The sequence below is a fragment of the Pongo abelii genome, chromosome 4, assembly GCF_028885655.2.
Source record: "Pongo abelii isolate AG06213 chromosome 4, NHGRI_mPonAbe1-v2.0_pri, whole genome shotgun sequence".
NCBI classification, from domain to species: Eukaryota; Metazoa; Chordata; class Mammalia; order Primates; family Hominidae; genus Pongo; species Pongo abelii.
This window is the reverse complement of record NC_071989.2, coordinates 119,297,092-119,313,212: the sequence shown is the minus strand read 5'-3', so window position 1 is coordinate 119,313,212 and position 16,121 is coordinate 119,297,092. Positions and strand designations below refer to the sequence as shown.

Genomic DNA, 16,121 nt, shown 5'->3' with positions numbered 1-16,121 from the left:
TTAATCTGTGAAGAAGAGTTACAGTTAGCGTAAATAAGACCTCAAAGCAACAAAAAGATTAATATTTTCTAACACCCTTTTAGAAGAAAAAAAAACTAAAAATTATACAGAAAGAACCACATGCAGCAGTTATTTTAAACTACCCCAACTTTCCTTTTGTCTGCAGATGTGGAAAATCTTATGGTTATACTACACCTTCTTTTCAATACATGAAACATCAAAAAACAGCAGTCAAATATTTACAAATATTGCACAATGTACTACCCCTGGGTAAAGGGGAAGCTTATATGCTCAGAAAACTTACTCAGAAGCTGCAAGCAGTAACAGAGAATTACTAAGGCCTCCTGCCAATGCATTTCCAGAATTTTAGAATCTTAGGACATTTTTGAAAAAGTGTGCTATCCAATCACCTACAATCCCTCCACCTTTACAGACAGCTATTCCAGAATTAGTATCGATAATATCTAATGCTTACTGGACACTTACCATGTATAATGAACGCACTGACCTCATTTAATCATTATTATCTCTTCTTACTGGGGGAGAAGCTGAGGCTCAATGAAAATTTGTCTAAAATGACACACTTCATGAGTGGCCGAACTGGGACTCTATTGCAGGTCTTTCTAACCTCAAAACTTGTCCTTTTCATTTATCTTAATATTTAACAATCCCTGCAAATAAAAATCTCCTTTCTTGGATAACCTCATGTTCATGCAAAGTCATGCAGTAAATGTCCCCATTTCAGTGTTGTGTGTTAGCTATTCATTAACCTAAGAAACATGAATCTTATTCTTGGGAATTTACAATTTAAGATGGAAAACTGACAATAACAGCCAGAGAAAGCAACCTAGTGCTAAAGACACACTGACAAGGTTAAAAAAAAAATCCAATAAAACCAAGCAAAACACGAGTAAAACAGCCCTCGAATTAATCGTAAGCATCACAGGTTTTTCAAGGTTTGAGAATGTATTCAGAATAAGGTGAAAACGTGGTCAAAGACCCAGAGGAATACTGGGTTCCTAGTCCTGAGAGAGGTCCCCAAAGTGATCGTGTGAGCTGTGCCAGAATACAGATCCAAGTCCTGATGAAAACATATGATACTCAAGATGGGCCAAGTTTTATTTTTTAATAGCTGAGCTTCTAGTTGGCAACAAAAAATCCCGTGCCAGCTGCTGAGGAAATAATGTACCGGGAGCTGGCAGGCATTGACACTTGGAAAGCCAACAGGTACGGATGCACAGTGGGATCCAAGGTGCTAGTGCCTGGAAGGCACGAGAGGAAGTGGGGATGTAGCCACAGAAGAACTGTCCCAGTCTAGGGTCTGGCAAGGTGGAGGCATGCTAGGGAGCCCACCTCCTGTTAAAAAAAAAAAAAAAAGAAGAGCCACTCAGAGTCAGCTTTAGCCATCCTAGATAAAACAAGTAAGGAGCTTTACTCCTTGTGAAGTGGGGTTCCGGCCGCCTTTCCCCAACATCTGGGAGAAAATGTCAGGCATCTGAGAAAGAAGAGCAGATCATTCCTCAAACTGCAAAGTCAGACAGGTGCCAAATGGGGAAAAAGGGTAGAGGGCTGTCTCTCTTTGCTCTGGCTGGTATAACAAAGTGCCACAGACTGGGGTGGCTTAACTAAAAAAAACATTTTTTTCACAGTTCTGCGGGCTGGAAGTCTGCAGTTGGGTGCCAGTGTGGTCGGGTTCTGGTGAGAACTCTCTTCCAGGCTTGCAGATGACTGCCTTCTTGCTGTGTCCTCCATGGTCAGGGATGAGAGACAGCCAGTGAGCAAGCTCTCACGACTCTTTTAACAAGAGCACTAATGCCTCATCACCTCACCTAAACCTAATTTTCTGCCAAAGGCCCATCTCCAAACCCCATCGTATTGGGAGTTAGGGTCTCAATATATGCCTTTGGAGGAATAAACATTCATTCCATAAGATGGGCAGATACAAGGAAATGCAAGGTACCTAGGCTCTGGAGAGATGAAGGAAACAGGGAGAAATCAGGAGGGGACGGAGAAGTGCTCTGGGCCTAGGGGTAACTGGACTCAGAAAACAAGAAGTAAAGCTGGTAAGCAGTGGCCTCCCTTCTGCCCCTCAGCCCTGCGTCTGCCTCTCTGCTTCCCACCCACAGTTTCCTTTCACCACGCTCCCCTGGCCTCTGGTTGTCAAAAGAAAGATGGGAAGGTACACATTTCCAGAATAGTTAGTTTGACAGTGCATAAACATCAGGAATGTAAAGTTAATAACCCTATTTGGAAGTTATGTCAAGCTGCATTTCTTTTTGATCGATGATTAAACATTTCAGTAGATGCCTTTTAAATAATATCCCCAAATAAAGATAGACATGGAACAGACTATTTATGCTCTTATCTCCTTCAAGACCCTCTCCTTAGGTCTTCCTTCCCCTCCTATGGTTGAGGCAGGGGACATGTTACCCAACCATGTGACAGGACATTGCTAACTGGTTACATAGCCACAAATAGGTCATAAGTCAAGCTTTTTAAAAAGAATGATTCTTTTCTAAAAGCAAAACTAGATGGGTAGAGGAAGCCAAGAAACACACTTTCTTCTAAATTTTGTCCTAGATATCTACAACTAGTGCTAGCATTTGTATAGTCTACAGCAGCAAGTACAAATGAGTGAATATAACAATAAGTACATTTTTTAAAGGTGATGCATTTAGAAAGCACAAAATGGGAATAAAATTTATGTGAGGATCCTCCAACACACTTGGAAAGCCTTTCAGGCTTAGAGCCCTACTTATTTCAAAAGCTGCTCTGTCTCCTGAACAACATAAAGAACTAAGGTGATCGCACAGATAATTCAATTGGAAGAAAACACAGGTGCACACATGGTTGGGACTAGAAGGGATCTTAGAGGTAGATAATCTACTCACAGAAAGTGACAGTATTCCTGATCACTTAGAGATGGGGGCTCTTTAAGATAGAGATGACTGACAAAAGACCAGAGTTCCCTGGGTTCAAAAGGACTTTCAATTGTGGAAACCCCACGGGTGCAACTGATTTATTACTCAGCAAATACGTAATGAGTGTTCACTATAAACTAGGCATTGTGCTAAGATTCTGGGGACACAGCAGTGAACAAAGGGACAGAAACCAGACCCTCAAGAGCTTACATTCTAATGAGAGGGAGACAGGTACTGAACAAGTAATTTCAGTGTGCTAGTTTAGAAGTGGGTTCGTATAGAAAAAAACATCCTGAAGAAAGACAGTTTTAAGTACTGCTGATTTTCTTGCAGCTATTCGCCTAATTCCTCTGACATTTGTTCATTCACATAATGTTCCAGAAACACTTAAGGGGAGGCAGGCATTAGGCTGAGGGATGGGCCTAGTAGTAGGAATAAAAGAGGGATAAGACATGGGGTTCCTCTGCCCAATAAGCAGATGTTCTGGTGGTGAAGACCACAAAGCATTCACCTGTAAGACCATAAACACTGGAGATGGGGAATTATGAAATGGTATGAGTGGGGAAAGGGCAGAAACTTTCTACCTGAGGTTGGATGACTGTCCTGGAGGGATTCATAGGAGAGGTACATTTCAGGCCAAGAGAGTTTCATGCTTAACACCACAGAGATATGAAGATCACTGAGGCATCTGTGCAGCCAAGGCAGGCAGAGCGAAAGAGCATGAGTGCTGAAGTCTGACAAACCAGGGCTTGAATCTTAGCTCTGCTCCTCTCCACCTGGCTGTGTGAGCTTAGACAAGGCGCTTCACCATTCTGAGCCTCAGGCTCATCCTTGTGAATTGGTGCTGGTGATAAACAACTGGTAGTATTCTCGAACTAACTAGCAACGTACTTAAAGACAGTATAATTACACCAAGCTCCTAGTAAATATCCCATGATGGTAATTACGGAAGAGAAGTGGTGGGGAAGGAGGCTGGCCTGGAAGTTGCGCTCAGATTGCTAACAAGGCTGTATAAACTGCACTAAGTAAGGTATTTATCCTATCAATACACAAGTGGGAGTCATTATCTCCTACCTCCCACCTTGTGGCCTGTGTGGGGAATAATACTAAGTTTATGTGCTGGGTATGGAGCTCAGTGTTACACATTTGTGATCTCATTTGATTGTCACAGAAATGATGTGGAGAACACACTACCACAATCTTCACTTTACAAATGAAGCTGAGTGAGGTGCGGGGCTTTATGCCCGAAGAGGCAGGGCCGTCAAGTAACAATTGTGTCCTGCCTGTTCCTGTCTTAGCCCCTGCCTTGCTCAGCAGACCTTCATCTTCACCAATCCAGCTGTCCAGAATGGCCTGCTTGGTGCTCCCCGCCTCAGAGCCACCCTGAGTAGCTGCCTCGCCCACCTCTCCCCTCACAGGTGGCTCCCAGAGGATCACTCCCCTCCACTACTTGGCTCAGGCTCGGACCAATGCTCTGCTGCCTTTGCCTGGCCCAGGCCAGATCCTTAGGCCAACCACTTCCCCCAATCCCAACAGCCCTTAGCTCAGTCCCCACATTCCATTTCCTCGGTAGGTCAATATTTTAAAGAACTGCACTGGTTTTCTGGAGATCATCCTGAAAATTTTCTCAGGTTCCCACTTCATTGGTGTGTCACACATACATATGATAAGCTCTGTTTATTAGGTTCTTAGTTTGCCTCTAGTTACAGGTTGCACTCAGGAGAGCTCATGAGTTTACCTCATTGAACATTGTTATTAGCGTACATGTTCACATTGAGGAGGAAAAAGAGCCCAGGGTCCCTCAGGAGTCACTAAAATGTTTCCACTCACAGAAGAACCCTTTAGAGGCCTATTAGAACTGAACACTCTAGGCCAGGCTGATTTATTGAATTATATATTTTGAATTTGGTCACATTTAATAGCATAGTCTGATTTTCTCAGTGGTTGCCCTGATGGAGAACTTTGAATAAAAATGACTTATTTGAATGAATAAGTAGCAGATATTAAAATCCAGGTAAACACTAATCTTAGAGCAGTTTTCACAACTAAAGAACAACTTTGTGTGTCTGTTAGAGTCCTAAGTGGAAGGCAGCTGCTTACTAAATTAAAGTAGTCATGAATTGTCCCTTCAAATCAGTACAAGTAAGGCAGACCAAGCTAACAGTGCAACATTCTGAGCAATGAAAAGTAAAATGCAAGTGAAGGTCTCTATTAAACAGTCCATAAAGACCTAAAATAGGGAGACATCATTCAAATACTTCATTGTAGGTAACAAGACATGTGTGAGCACAATTATAGATCTGTTATCTTCTCCACTTCTATGTTCTGGTTTATAATATTAGTCAAGTTCTGTCTACAGGCATGAAATATATCAAAGAAAGTGCACTTTTAACAAAGCATGCTACGACAAACTTGTAAAGAAAATAGGTAAGAACATGTCCTATCCATTATCTTTTTTTCAGAGACTATTCCAATCAGATGGTGGTTTCAAATCTAGCCTTCTTTATTTTTTTCTATGAAATCTTTTGGTACCTGGTGAATTTTTGAGCCATACCACCCTGAAACATGACTTAACAAGTAATTGGTAACAACACATTTGCTAACAGGGTTAAGCTCAGTATCCTGGCACTAATGCCCACAACTCTTCAAGTACTACCCACAAAACACTTTAGGTCAGTGCCTTTAGCTGCCTAAGCCAGCAGTTGGCAAAATTTGCCATGAAGTGCATTAGTTATATTAAAATTGAGATTCTTGCAAACAAACCCTATTTCTCTACTCTTTTTCCCTCTCAATTCCATGACCACTCAAACTTTGTTGTCGAAGCCAAAGTTAAGTTCACCCTCTGCTTGGTGTGCAATCTGTATTCCTTTACTCTCGTTCTGTTTTCTTCTATGTGACTGTTTTGGTTACAATGGCAGTAAGTTCTTATCAAAACCGTTCATCAAGTAGTCTTGAGATTCATAACAGTTGCACGTATGTACCCACTTCCCCTTGCTGCACAAAGACACACCTTGCAATATGATTTTTTGTTTGCATTTTTATCTATATGTTTGCTTTAAACTCACTTTTCATAAAGTAGAATGTTATTTAAATATAAAGAAGTTTATTCAGTATCCACTTACGACTACCATTCTTTGATCCAGTCACCATCCAATAAAACATTTTTTGAGCACATGCTTCCAAACTGTGTACACTAACGTACCTATTAATGGTATATATGTGTTATTTAACCAACATTAATGTGCTTTTTAAAACATCCAAAAATAAAAATTAAAGACAAAAATTTAAAAAGGAAACCAAAATAGATTCTCTAATACTTTCTTCTAGCACTTCATTGTATTACACATACCCTGGCTATGGGCATCCCACCTTATAGACCTCTGCTATAGTCGAAATATGAGTGGCTGATTTAATTTAACTCTATTCAATATATAAAAAAGGAATAATTTTAAGTTTTCAAAAGATTGCTTAAACAGGTTCCTCATTTAAATGACCTTAATTATCCACCTGAGACATCTGCATAGCATATAGAAGGATTATTCAACACACAGCTAATACTAGTAAATGGAAAAATTAATTCAACTTTACTAGTTAGAGGAAAATCTTTCATCAGTAATTTATTTAGCATATTATTGTCACTCTAAATATAACAGAGGAATTATCAATTTGAAACCTATTTAGTTATTATGTACAAAACAAATTACCCGACAATAAATAGTCTTTTGATATGAACACTGTTCATGGTATGGAAATTTAACTTTCACGCCCTTCGAATAAAGGCTCTTCATTTTCACAAACATTATGTGAGGTAAACATCAGTCATATAACCAATATCAGACAAAAAGAAATAGGAGGAAGAAAAAGAGACATGGAACTAGCCAACATGTTACAAAGGTAAGAACTGTAACTGTAGCAGTTTCAGTAGATTTTGATAAAAGATGAGTATTCATTTAAAGCTTGTGCCCACGTGGAAAACTAATATAAAGCTGACATTTTCAAAGTGAAAGAGAGACTAAAGGTAGTTCCTTGAATAAATTAAGATTTGATATCATTTTAACCTGAAATTCTCATGCAACTGGGGAGGAGCAGAAGTTTAGTTTGACTGGTCTAGGTTAGCAAACCACAGTCCAGACCTAGCAGCCGTTTGATTTTCTACAGTCTGCAATCTAAAAACAATTTTTGCATTTTTAAAAATCAAAAGAAGAATACTATTTTGTGATGTGAAAATTATAAGAAAGTCAAATTTTACTGTCATAAATGACATGTCACTGGAACACAGTAACGTGCTATTGTCTGTGTGTTGTCTATGCCTGCTTTCTCTCAACCACGGCAGAGGGTAGAGCCGCAACAGAGACTAAAGGGCCTTCAAGTCTAAAATACTTGCTGTCTCTTTTTACTCACTCTTTACCTGGTCTAGGCAACCAATCTAAGTCCAACATTTCTCCTTTCTTACCTAGTCATAGGCTTTGGGATTGTTTTTTCCTTAAAAAAAAAAAATCAACCTCATCAGTTTTCTCTTATCTAGCCCCATCTTTGATCTACATCATAGGTAGTGGCAAATTCTGAGTCCCACAACCTCAGCCCAAGACCCAGCTGCTTCTATAGCTGACATTTTTCTCTCACAATGGTTACTTTATCTACAAAGTGGTTTTCAGGTGACACAAGCCTACTCTTTTTGTTTTCTTTAAACAGGTTGTCTTTGGTCTGACATCAACTTACCCTGCTAACCCTATCTGCCATTGCAATGTTCATGCTTTATAAATTTTGCAAAACAAAAATGTATATTCTGAATTTTCCTGTCCTTTTTTTGCCTCTTCTTAGAATGTACCATCTGTCTGACATGCTGTTTGCCAGTGCTCTCCCTATTAAAATCCTGCCAAATTTTAAAGTCTACGCCTCCCCCATAAAGACACCCCAATCCTCTCTGTCACAACTCTGTCATGAAGACGGTTATTGTTCTTAGATTTCTAATAAGTTTTATTCATTTTACTTATTCATTAATTTATCTTTTATTAAATATATTGTTGGTGCCTTATTAGTAGTACCCTACACACTTGGAGGCCAAATATTGATTTATCATGCTCATTCATACTCTAGGCCCTTACCCCACCACATGCACACTGCCAGCATACATCGTCTAGGTCAGAATTATTGAAAAGCTTAGACCTATAAACAAGAGGACTTTAAGTAGCACAAATGCATGGAATTAAATAACAAGGTATAAAAGACAGAGAGAACATCCTTTTCTTTTCAATTACTTTTCAATCAATATGATTACATCAAGAAGAAAACTTCAATTTGTGCTACTCTGGTTTTAACTCTGCTAATCTTTGATCAACTCTTAAACGAAGAAATCAATCCTCAGAGTTACAGCCTTCTGCATGTGGACAAGTCTAGCTATAATTTACTAAAAATGCTATGTTTTCATTACAATTTATTTTTACAATTTGTTTCTATTTATGGCATATACAATTTGCTTTTATTTACGGTTTTCAATTTAGTGAAAACTGTATTCTTGATAAATAAATTTAGGTTAACAAAATAAGGTAATTTAAATAAAAATATTAAGCAAATAGCACAAGTGGAATACACATAAAACAGAAATCTTATGGTAATATATAGAAATGGGAGAAACATTTGGTTGTAGCAGACACTCAGTAAAGCCAAATTAACATAATCTATCAATCTCCTTGTTGTTGTTCACTGTCTACATAACTGAAAGAAAATGTGTAAAACACTAGCTTCAAGACATGATTCTCAAGAGGAGAGAGGGGACACATTTGACAATGTTTAGAGACAGTTTTGGTTTAACAACTTATAAAGGTGTCACTACTGGCAGCTAGTAGGTAGAGGCCAGGGACACTGTTAAACATCCTACAGTGCACAGGACAGCCCCCACAACAAGGAATTTCCTGGGCCAGAAGTCTATAGTGCCTAGATTGAGAAACCCTAATATGAGAGAAAAGAGGAAGGTCTACTTGCATTACCCTTTACCCATCACTATGAATCACTGTCTCTCCAGACACTGTTCTTTTCTTTATTTGATCTTTACCACTGACAAGATAATGACTGAGGAAAATCTCTGACAAACTGTATTGAAGGGTCCACATCCTTTATGTGCTAATACTATGCCATCAATATTTAGACCTAACTTCCTAATTAAACCATTGGAGTCATGAAATCTTCAGATAATCCTGTACTACAAATAGATCAAAAAAACTGAGGTAAAGATCAATATAATTTGAGTAAAACCTTGACTCTAGCTGCTATCAACTTCATGAAAAGTTCCTCTTTGTCCTCAGTTACATGGTTCCTTGACTCAAACACCATATTTTGCAGTATGAATTTGACCTTGAAATTTTACAAAATCAATATTCTGTTTATTAGATACGTAGCTTTCCCAAAAGAGAGTTTTAAAAAAACCCTTTACTTTAAAAAAAAGAGGAAAAAAAGAAAAAAATTATTAACAAAAAATAACTAGTTGAAACACTTCACTTGGCTAACACTACTTTGTTCTTAAATGTATTACTGCAAACACATAACCCACACATATGTCTGAGGGTAAAGTGTTTACAAGAAAGTTCTTTGAAGCTATTTTGTGGTTAGCGTTCTTTTTCTCTCTCTCTTTCAAGTTCTCCAGAACAGTTTAGAACCAGATGGCACCTGTGTCTTTTTTTTTTTTTTTTTCCAAAATCTGGAGTTATTTTTAACCTTGTGACAGTATTTAAACATGGAAAAGTAGTGTGTTCTTAAAGCAATGATGTTATCATAGTCTTCACTTGATTTTAAGGCTTTTTACAATGAGTATATTTCCAAATTTAGCATTTACTATGCATTAACTTTAGTGGATGGTATAGCTTGGAGGCATTTCATGCCTTTTAGTCCAACTTGATTTAACTCCTAATTCTGATACACCTGTGGTAAAGTGACAGTGAAGGTGAAACTGAATCCCTTTCATTTCAGAGCCACAAAACACTCTGCCAACAGAAAAGTGACATTACTTTTAACAACAGCAAGCTACAGGGGTGGCAGCTATCAATACTCACACTGAAGAAAGAAAACCAATGCTGATTGAGATTAGGGTTATTGTCAGGTAAGTTTTAGGGAGAAGAGAAATGGGTTACAGTATTCTCCTTATCCTAGGGTCACCTAGAATCAATATCACTACCACATCAGGACCAAGATCTCAAAGAAGAGGAAGTGGGTACACATGCTGCACCTGGCCCATTTCATTATCATTGATTCACCCTCTTTAAAATCATTTGTTGAGCATCTGCTAAGTACTACGTGCTGTGCTAGACACGAGCACATATTAGTGAACCAGCCAAACCCACAGACTCTGCCTTCCAGAAGCTTACAGTCAGTGTTCCTGGGAAGATCCTATGAAGCCCCGGTCTTTATTCTCCCACTTGCAATCCCACCTTGCTCCTGAGTCAACTGCCTGAGAAAAGAATCAGATGCACAGAGAACAAGGCAGGGTTGGCACAAGTATATTTTTAATTTCTAGTCAGATAAAAAACCTACCACTTCCCAAGAACTGGAGCTTCTAAGTGCAGTGTGTGTAGCAGGAGATCAGAAGCCAGCAGTATACCTACCCAGATAGGCCGTGGGGCCCTAAAGCATGGTGTCAGAAAAAATCAAGGACCTAAGAAGCTCTGGCCACGAGAATGGTTTAGAAAATGGGTTGACCAAAAAAAAGGAGAATCTGTTTCTTCAGCAGCCATGCTGTGGACTGAATTGTGTCCCCTCAAAATTCACATGTTGAAGCCTTATTCCAACTCCAATATGATGGTATTTATAGGTGGGGCTTTTGGAAGGTAATTATGTTTAGTATGAGGTTATGCAGCTAAACCCCTTATCATGCGATCAGTACACTTGTAAGAGGCACCAGAGAGCTTGGTTTCTTTCTCTCTTCCCCTCTCTTTCTCTCTTCCTCTCTGCCTTGTGACGACACAGCGAGAAGGCAGCCATCTGCAAAACAGAGAGTCCTAACTGAGGAAATGCATTGTCTGGGACCCTGATCTTGGACTTCCTAGCCTTCAGAGCTGTGAGAAATGCATATTTGTTGTTTAAGCCACCCAGTCTAAGACATCTTGTTATATCAACCAGAGCCAAGAGCACTAAGACAAGCCAAGAGCATTGGCTGAAGCCCTTCTCTTAGAAAATGCACACTTTCGTGTTTCCTTATAGAAAGCATTTGCTCACTGTGACCTGGAGCCAGAACATGCGTTACCATGTAGAATATACCACTTCTCAGCCTCTGAGTTCCTTCCCAACACAGCCCCTGGCACTCTTAGCCAGTTCAGATTACTGTGTGCCCAGCAGATCTTGGGGAGACACCAGAGTTTTTCCAAAATGTTTAGAAGGGGAAAAATCAGTAATGACCTGGAGGCAAAGATAGGAACCTTTTTCTCTACAGGGCTGTGCCAAAAGGATACCACCCAATGTTGCCAATTGGTCTGCAGGGAATTTCTTTAAAAGACTCTGCCTCATAGCTTAATCTGAAACACACAGATTTATGGCCTAAAACAGCACTTTTCAAACTGAATCACAACCCATTAGTGGGATGTGAAATCACATGGGTTCAGCCAATTTTTTTTAATGAAATAGATGAAATCAAATAGCATATAATAGAAAATATTAAAGTGCATTGCTGGTAATAAGAATAAACATTGTTTTACGAAATTGTTTCTGTTTTATACACACACACACACACACACACACACACACACACCCCTTACTATCGAAATCTATTTGGTTCCTAAACAATAATACATATAGCAAGGGATCCGATATAATTAGTTTAATTGAGTTGACAAATAAACGTATTTAAAATTATAAATGTATACACATAATTGTGTATACATAAATGTGACACATAAATGTATTATTTAAAATTACATTGCAGTGGGGAGGAGTATGCAAAGTGCCTAGCCTAAAGAAACTACAGTAAGTGGAATGGGAACTAAATTTAAAAAAAAAAAAAAGGTTCCAAAATAGTTTAACACATTCTTCTCTTGTTCTAATTATCTTTCATTTGGTTTGGTTTCCTTGGATTTGTATGTCTGGGAATACATCTGGTTTTCTTATCATCTTTTCTTTCAACATGGAACAACAGGGAGAAACTAAAGGTGAGACAACTGAAAACAGGACATGGGTTTGCATGCACAGACAAAATCTGCACCACCAAGCAGGCTGGGCCACTTCCTGTCATTCCATGTGCCAAACCACTGGGCGGGATCTGGACCAGAGGCAGCTCCCTTCTCCCTCAGAAAAGCCTTTAAAATGCCAGTTTCTCAAATCACTGGGCAAAAGACCAACTGCTCTTGAGGATCTGGAGCCCTGAATAGGATCATGGCCAACTCGTATTTTTAAGTAGAGTTGAATGTGTGTGTGTGTCATGATTTTTGTAAACTTTTTGACAAACTCTATGAACAAAACAGTGTCTTCAAATGTGATTTTAGGAAAACTACTTTGCCTGATACTTTTAATTAACCCCTCTACCCTATACCCTCCCCGCCAAAAGAAAGTGATCACATCTGTCTTGGTCTCAATGGCTCCATGTGGATCAGTGCTGCCAGCACTATCCAGGGGCTTCAGGTGGATATAGCCTTGGGAGTTTAGCTCCCCTTGAGTTCCCAAACACATCTTCAGGGTGTATCGCCCCAATGGTCACTGTCCAATCTTCTTGCAATCAGGAGTCACTACTTTACAACAGACAATTGTAATGGAGGAGCCAACAAATCACTAATTCTGGTGGAGACTGTCTACTTTCTAGAGCTAACCACAACAGCAACACATAACACCAGAAGCACTGTTCTCTTAGTATATTAATGACAACTGCATTACTAATGAATTAGAGTCACACTAGCAGGCGGATTTGGCCCAAGGCTGAGAGTAAAGGCGTGAAACTAATGACCTGAGTTCAACTTGATCTCTAGTGTAGGAAGGAAGAAGACTTTAGTTACTCAGCCAATATCTACGATGATCATTCTGCTGCATTCTCTAGCTCTATCGATTCTTAATAATTATATCTAGAATAGTAGTTGGTTTATGTTCTAAGTTTATTTACTTAAAAATTTCTGATAATGAAAATGATACTTCTCAAAGTCTCAGCCAGAGTAAGCATGCACCCCACGAATGCTGCCATGTACAGAGAACTTACCTAACAATACGCTTTACTGCTGACGAACAGAACCTAAGTAAGACATTTTAGCTTTTATTGTTCCTCAATGTAGTTTAACTCTGTGATCTTTTACAGTAATCAAAAGACTAGATAATAGAGCGAGAATCTTAGCAATGTATAAATAGAGGGTCTCCGACAGGATGGGCTTAACTTACGATTTTTCGACTTTTATGATGGTGGGAAAGTGATAGCATTCAGTAGAAACCGTACTTCAAATTTTGATCTTTTCCTGAGCTATACGTGGTAGGATACTCTCTCTGATGCTGGGCAGCGGCCATTAGCCACAGCTCCCAGTTAACCACAGGAGGGTAAACAACCGGAACTCTAGAGTGTTCTGTGTTTGCCAGTGTTTTTTGAATATTGTGTTTTGTGTTTCATATCTCACCATGTCTACAAAATCCCATCTGTGCACGGTATTTAACAGTTATTATAAAATAGGCTTTATGTTAGATGATTTTGCCCAAATGTAGGCTAATATTAAGTGTTCTGAGCATGTTTCAGGTAGGCTAGGCTAAGCTACCATGTTTGTTAGCATAGGTGTAATAAATGTATTTTCAACTTCTGATATTTTCAACTACAGTGGGCTTATTGGGACATAACACCAACATAAGTTGAGAAGCTTCTGTATAACTGATTAATATTTGTTCTCCAAAATTTACTGCAACATGTAATTCTGAACTGAAAAATAAAAAACCCAAACTTCAAATTTCTTAGTTTTTTCCTAGGCAGGCTACCATCTCATAGGGGTATACAATTGGCAGTTTATTTTTTTCCCATTTTTCAAATTAAAGTGAATTTCTTGAGTTTCGTGATGGTGAAGCTTATTCATAAAGACAACGTGTGTGGATAAGTCAGCCTATTTGAGGCATCTAGGGTTAATATTACTCCGAAAACAGATGTGTTGCTGGGACAGCCCCTGCAGCAGCATCAAGCACTTCCTCTACTACACAGTAGTTTATAAAACACCCAGTAAACAATTTTAAGTAGATCATCTCTTTACTCAGAGGTTTACATGGTTCCACTGTCACGTATCATACAATTAATAACAGGCAGGTTTTGGACCTTATAAAAATCGACATCATTGTCCTTTCATTTCAACCTACATATATAATAGATCTTCAGATGAATACTGAAAAACTTGATTAAAAATGGATGTTTATGTATACATTATTCAGTGCTCAAATACTTCAAAACATTTTTAACAGTGAGAAATTACTGAATTTTCATTCAGAAGTTTGCCTATTTTACACATCTATATTCAATGAGCCTTCAATAGTAGTAGCAAATTGGGGGGAGAGTGGGCAGTGACCATTACATCTTCCCACTAAATACCAACATCCAGAATCCTGCTCTGGATCCTCCAATGACTTGAAAAATTAAAAAGGCTGTTAGCAAAACTATTTCCAACAAAAAGAGAATGAAAAATGAAATTGCAAAGGAGTAGTAAGTACAGAAGCTGCAACTTGTCAACCGTTGAAATTACATCTTCAGATTCCCTATACTAAAGAGCCTGGATCTAAAATAAGTGTTGAAAACAAATCTCCTTACCTATGGATAACAGAGAGAAAAGACAAAAAAAAAAAAAAAAAAAGGAAGGGAAAGAAAACTATAATTTTCAATGGATACAAATACGAAAGCATATGGAATCATGCAAAAGGCCAAACTGCTACGTGTTTGGATCTTCAGAAGAGGGACAGGGGACATATCTGCAATCCTAGGGAGATGGTCTGTTGCATATATAATTTAAATAAATCACTCCAGCCCATGAAAGAAGGGAAGCAGCAGCATTCTCACTAATTACCACTGCCTGGATCCCATATGCTGCTTTCTCTTTAAAGCCACACTAGTTCATTATTCTGCCTTCAACTCTCTTAAATGATTCATTTCTCCCTTCACTCCTGAGCAGACTCTGCAGAGAAGCTAGTATTTAAGTTTAATTTCTCGTGTCACTTGCTTTGGAGAGCTTGACGAGGGGAAGGAGGAAGAATCTAACTTAATAATTCTGTCTTGATTTGGAAGGGCACGCTCCGGCCCCCACTCCAAAAAATAATTAGACAAACAGGACCCTCTGGCAAGCTATAATCGTGAGCAAAGACATCAATTGGGAAAGCAGGGCCCACGTGCGGTGGGTGCTGTCACCCAAGGGAAGTGGCAGCCTACGAGAAGGAGGGAAGGTGGGAGGGAGTCGGGCTGATCCTACAGCTGCACCGGCCTAGGCGCTCTGGTGGGGTGGGAAGGACTCGAGCCGCACCTGAATGAAGGTTAGCTCTCTCACAGACACTAACTAGGCAGGGAGAAATCGGGCACGGAGGCAGGCTCCCGCACCCTCCAAGCCGTCGCTGCGAGAGGGACAACTCCCAGTGCACGCCACGGGCTTCCCCAGCCGGAGCCCGCGTCTTACCGTCCCAGCTCCGACTCCACCTCGAAGAAATCGCTCAGCGCATCCCTGTTGGAGCCGTCGATCCAGTAATCCGGGACGAGGCTCGCGGTCCCCGGGGCCGCACTGGCAGTGACCGAAGAGCAGGACGAGGCGGAGCAGGAGGGCACCGTGACTTTGAGCATCTTCGCAGCGGGACTCCGGAAGCCGCCACAGCCGCCGCCGCCGCTGCCCGAGCGAGAAGCCGGCCGCCCGCCGCCGCCTGCGAACGCAGGAGCGAGAGAGAGGCGGCGTCCTTCACGCGCGCACACGCCCACCGCCGCCGCCCGCGCTCTCAGGGACGGTGGGCGGGGAAGGGGGCGAGCCTCTGCGAGAGGGCGCGAGGGGGAACCCGGAGTCGCCGCCCGCTGGAGGGAGATGAGCTGCACCGCTGAGGAGAGAGGCTCCCTCCCCCTCGCTCCTTCGCTCCTCACCCGCCCTCCTCCCGCGCCGAGCCTTTCCCGCCGCCCTCCCTCTTTCCTTTCTATCTCCCAGACTGTGGCTGCCGCGGTGCCGGCTAGGGCGGCTCCGGATGCTGGAGCTTGGGGAAGGCACAAGGACCCGCGCATCATCCCACGCGCCCTCCCGTGGGGACCGG

The 16,121-nt window shown here is 40.6% G+C and overlaps 1 protein-coding gene across 2 annotated transcripts in view; it reads right to left on the bottom strand.

Moving 5' to 3' along the window:
- Nucleotides 1-15,827, bottom strand: part of CAMK4 (calcium/calmodulin dependent protein kinase IV) — a 256,607-nt gene extending 240,780 nt beyond the window's left edge. The window contains exon 1 of one of the 2 annotated variants that reach the window (XM_009240947.3): nucleotides 15,509-15,827. In XM_009240947.3, coding sequence (XP_009239222.1) covers nucleotides 15,509-15,669 — 161 coding nt within the window. In that variant the 5' untranslated portion in view covers nucleotides 15,670-15,827. The remainder of the gene's footprint in view (nucleotides 1-15,508) is intronic. The other variant, XM_054555812.1, reaches the window with a different exon arrangement.
- Between the last annotated feature and the right edge of the window lie 294 nt (nucleotides 15,828-16,121).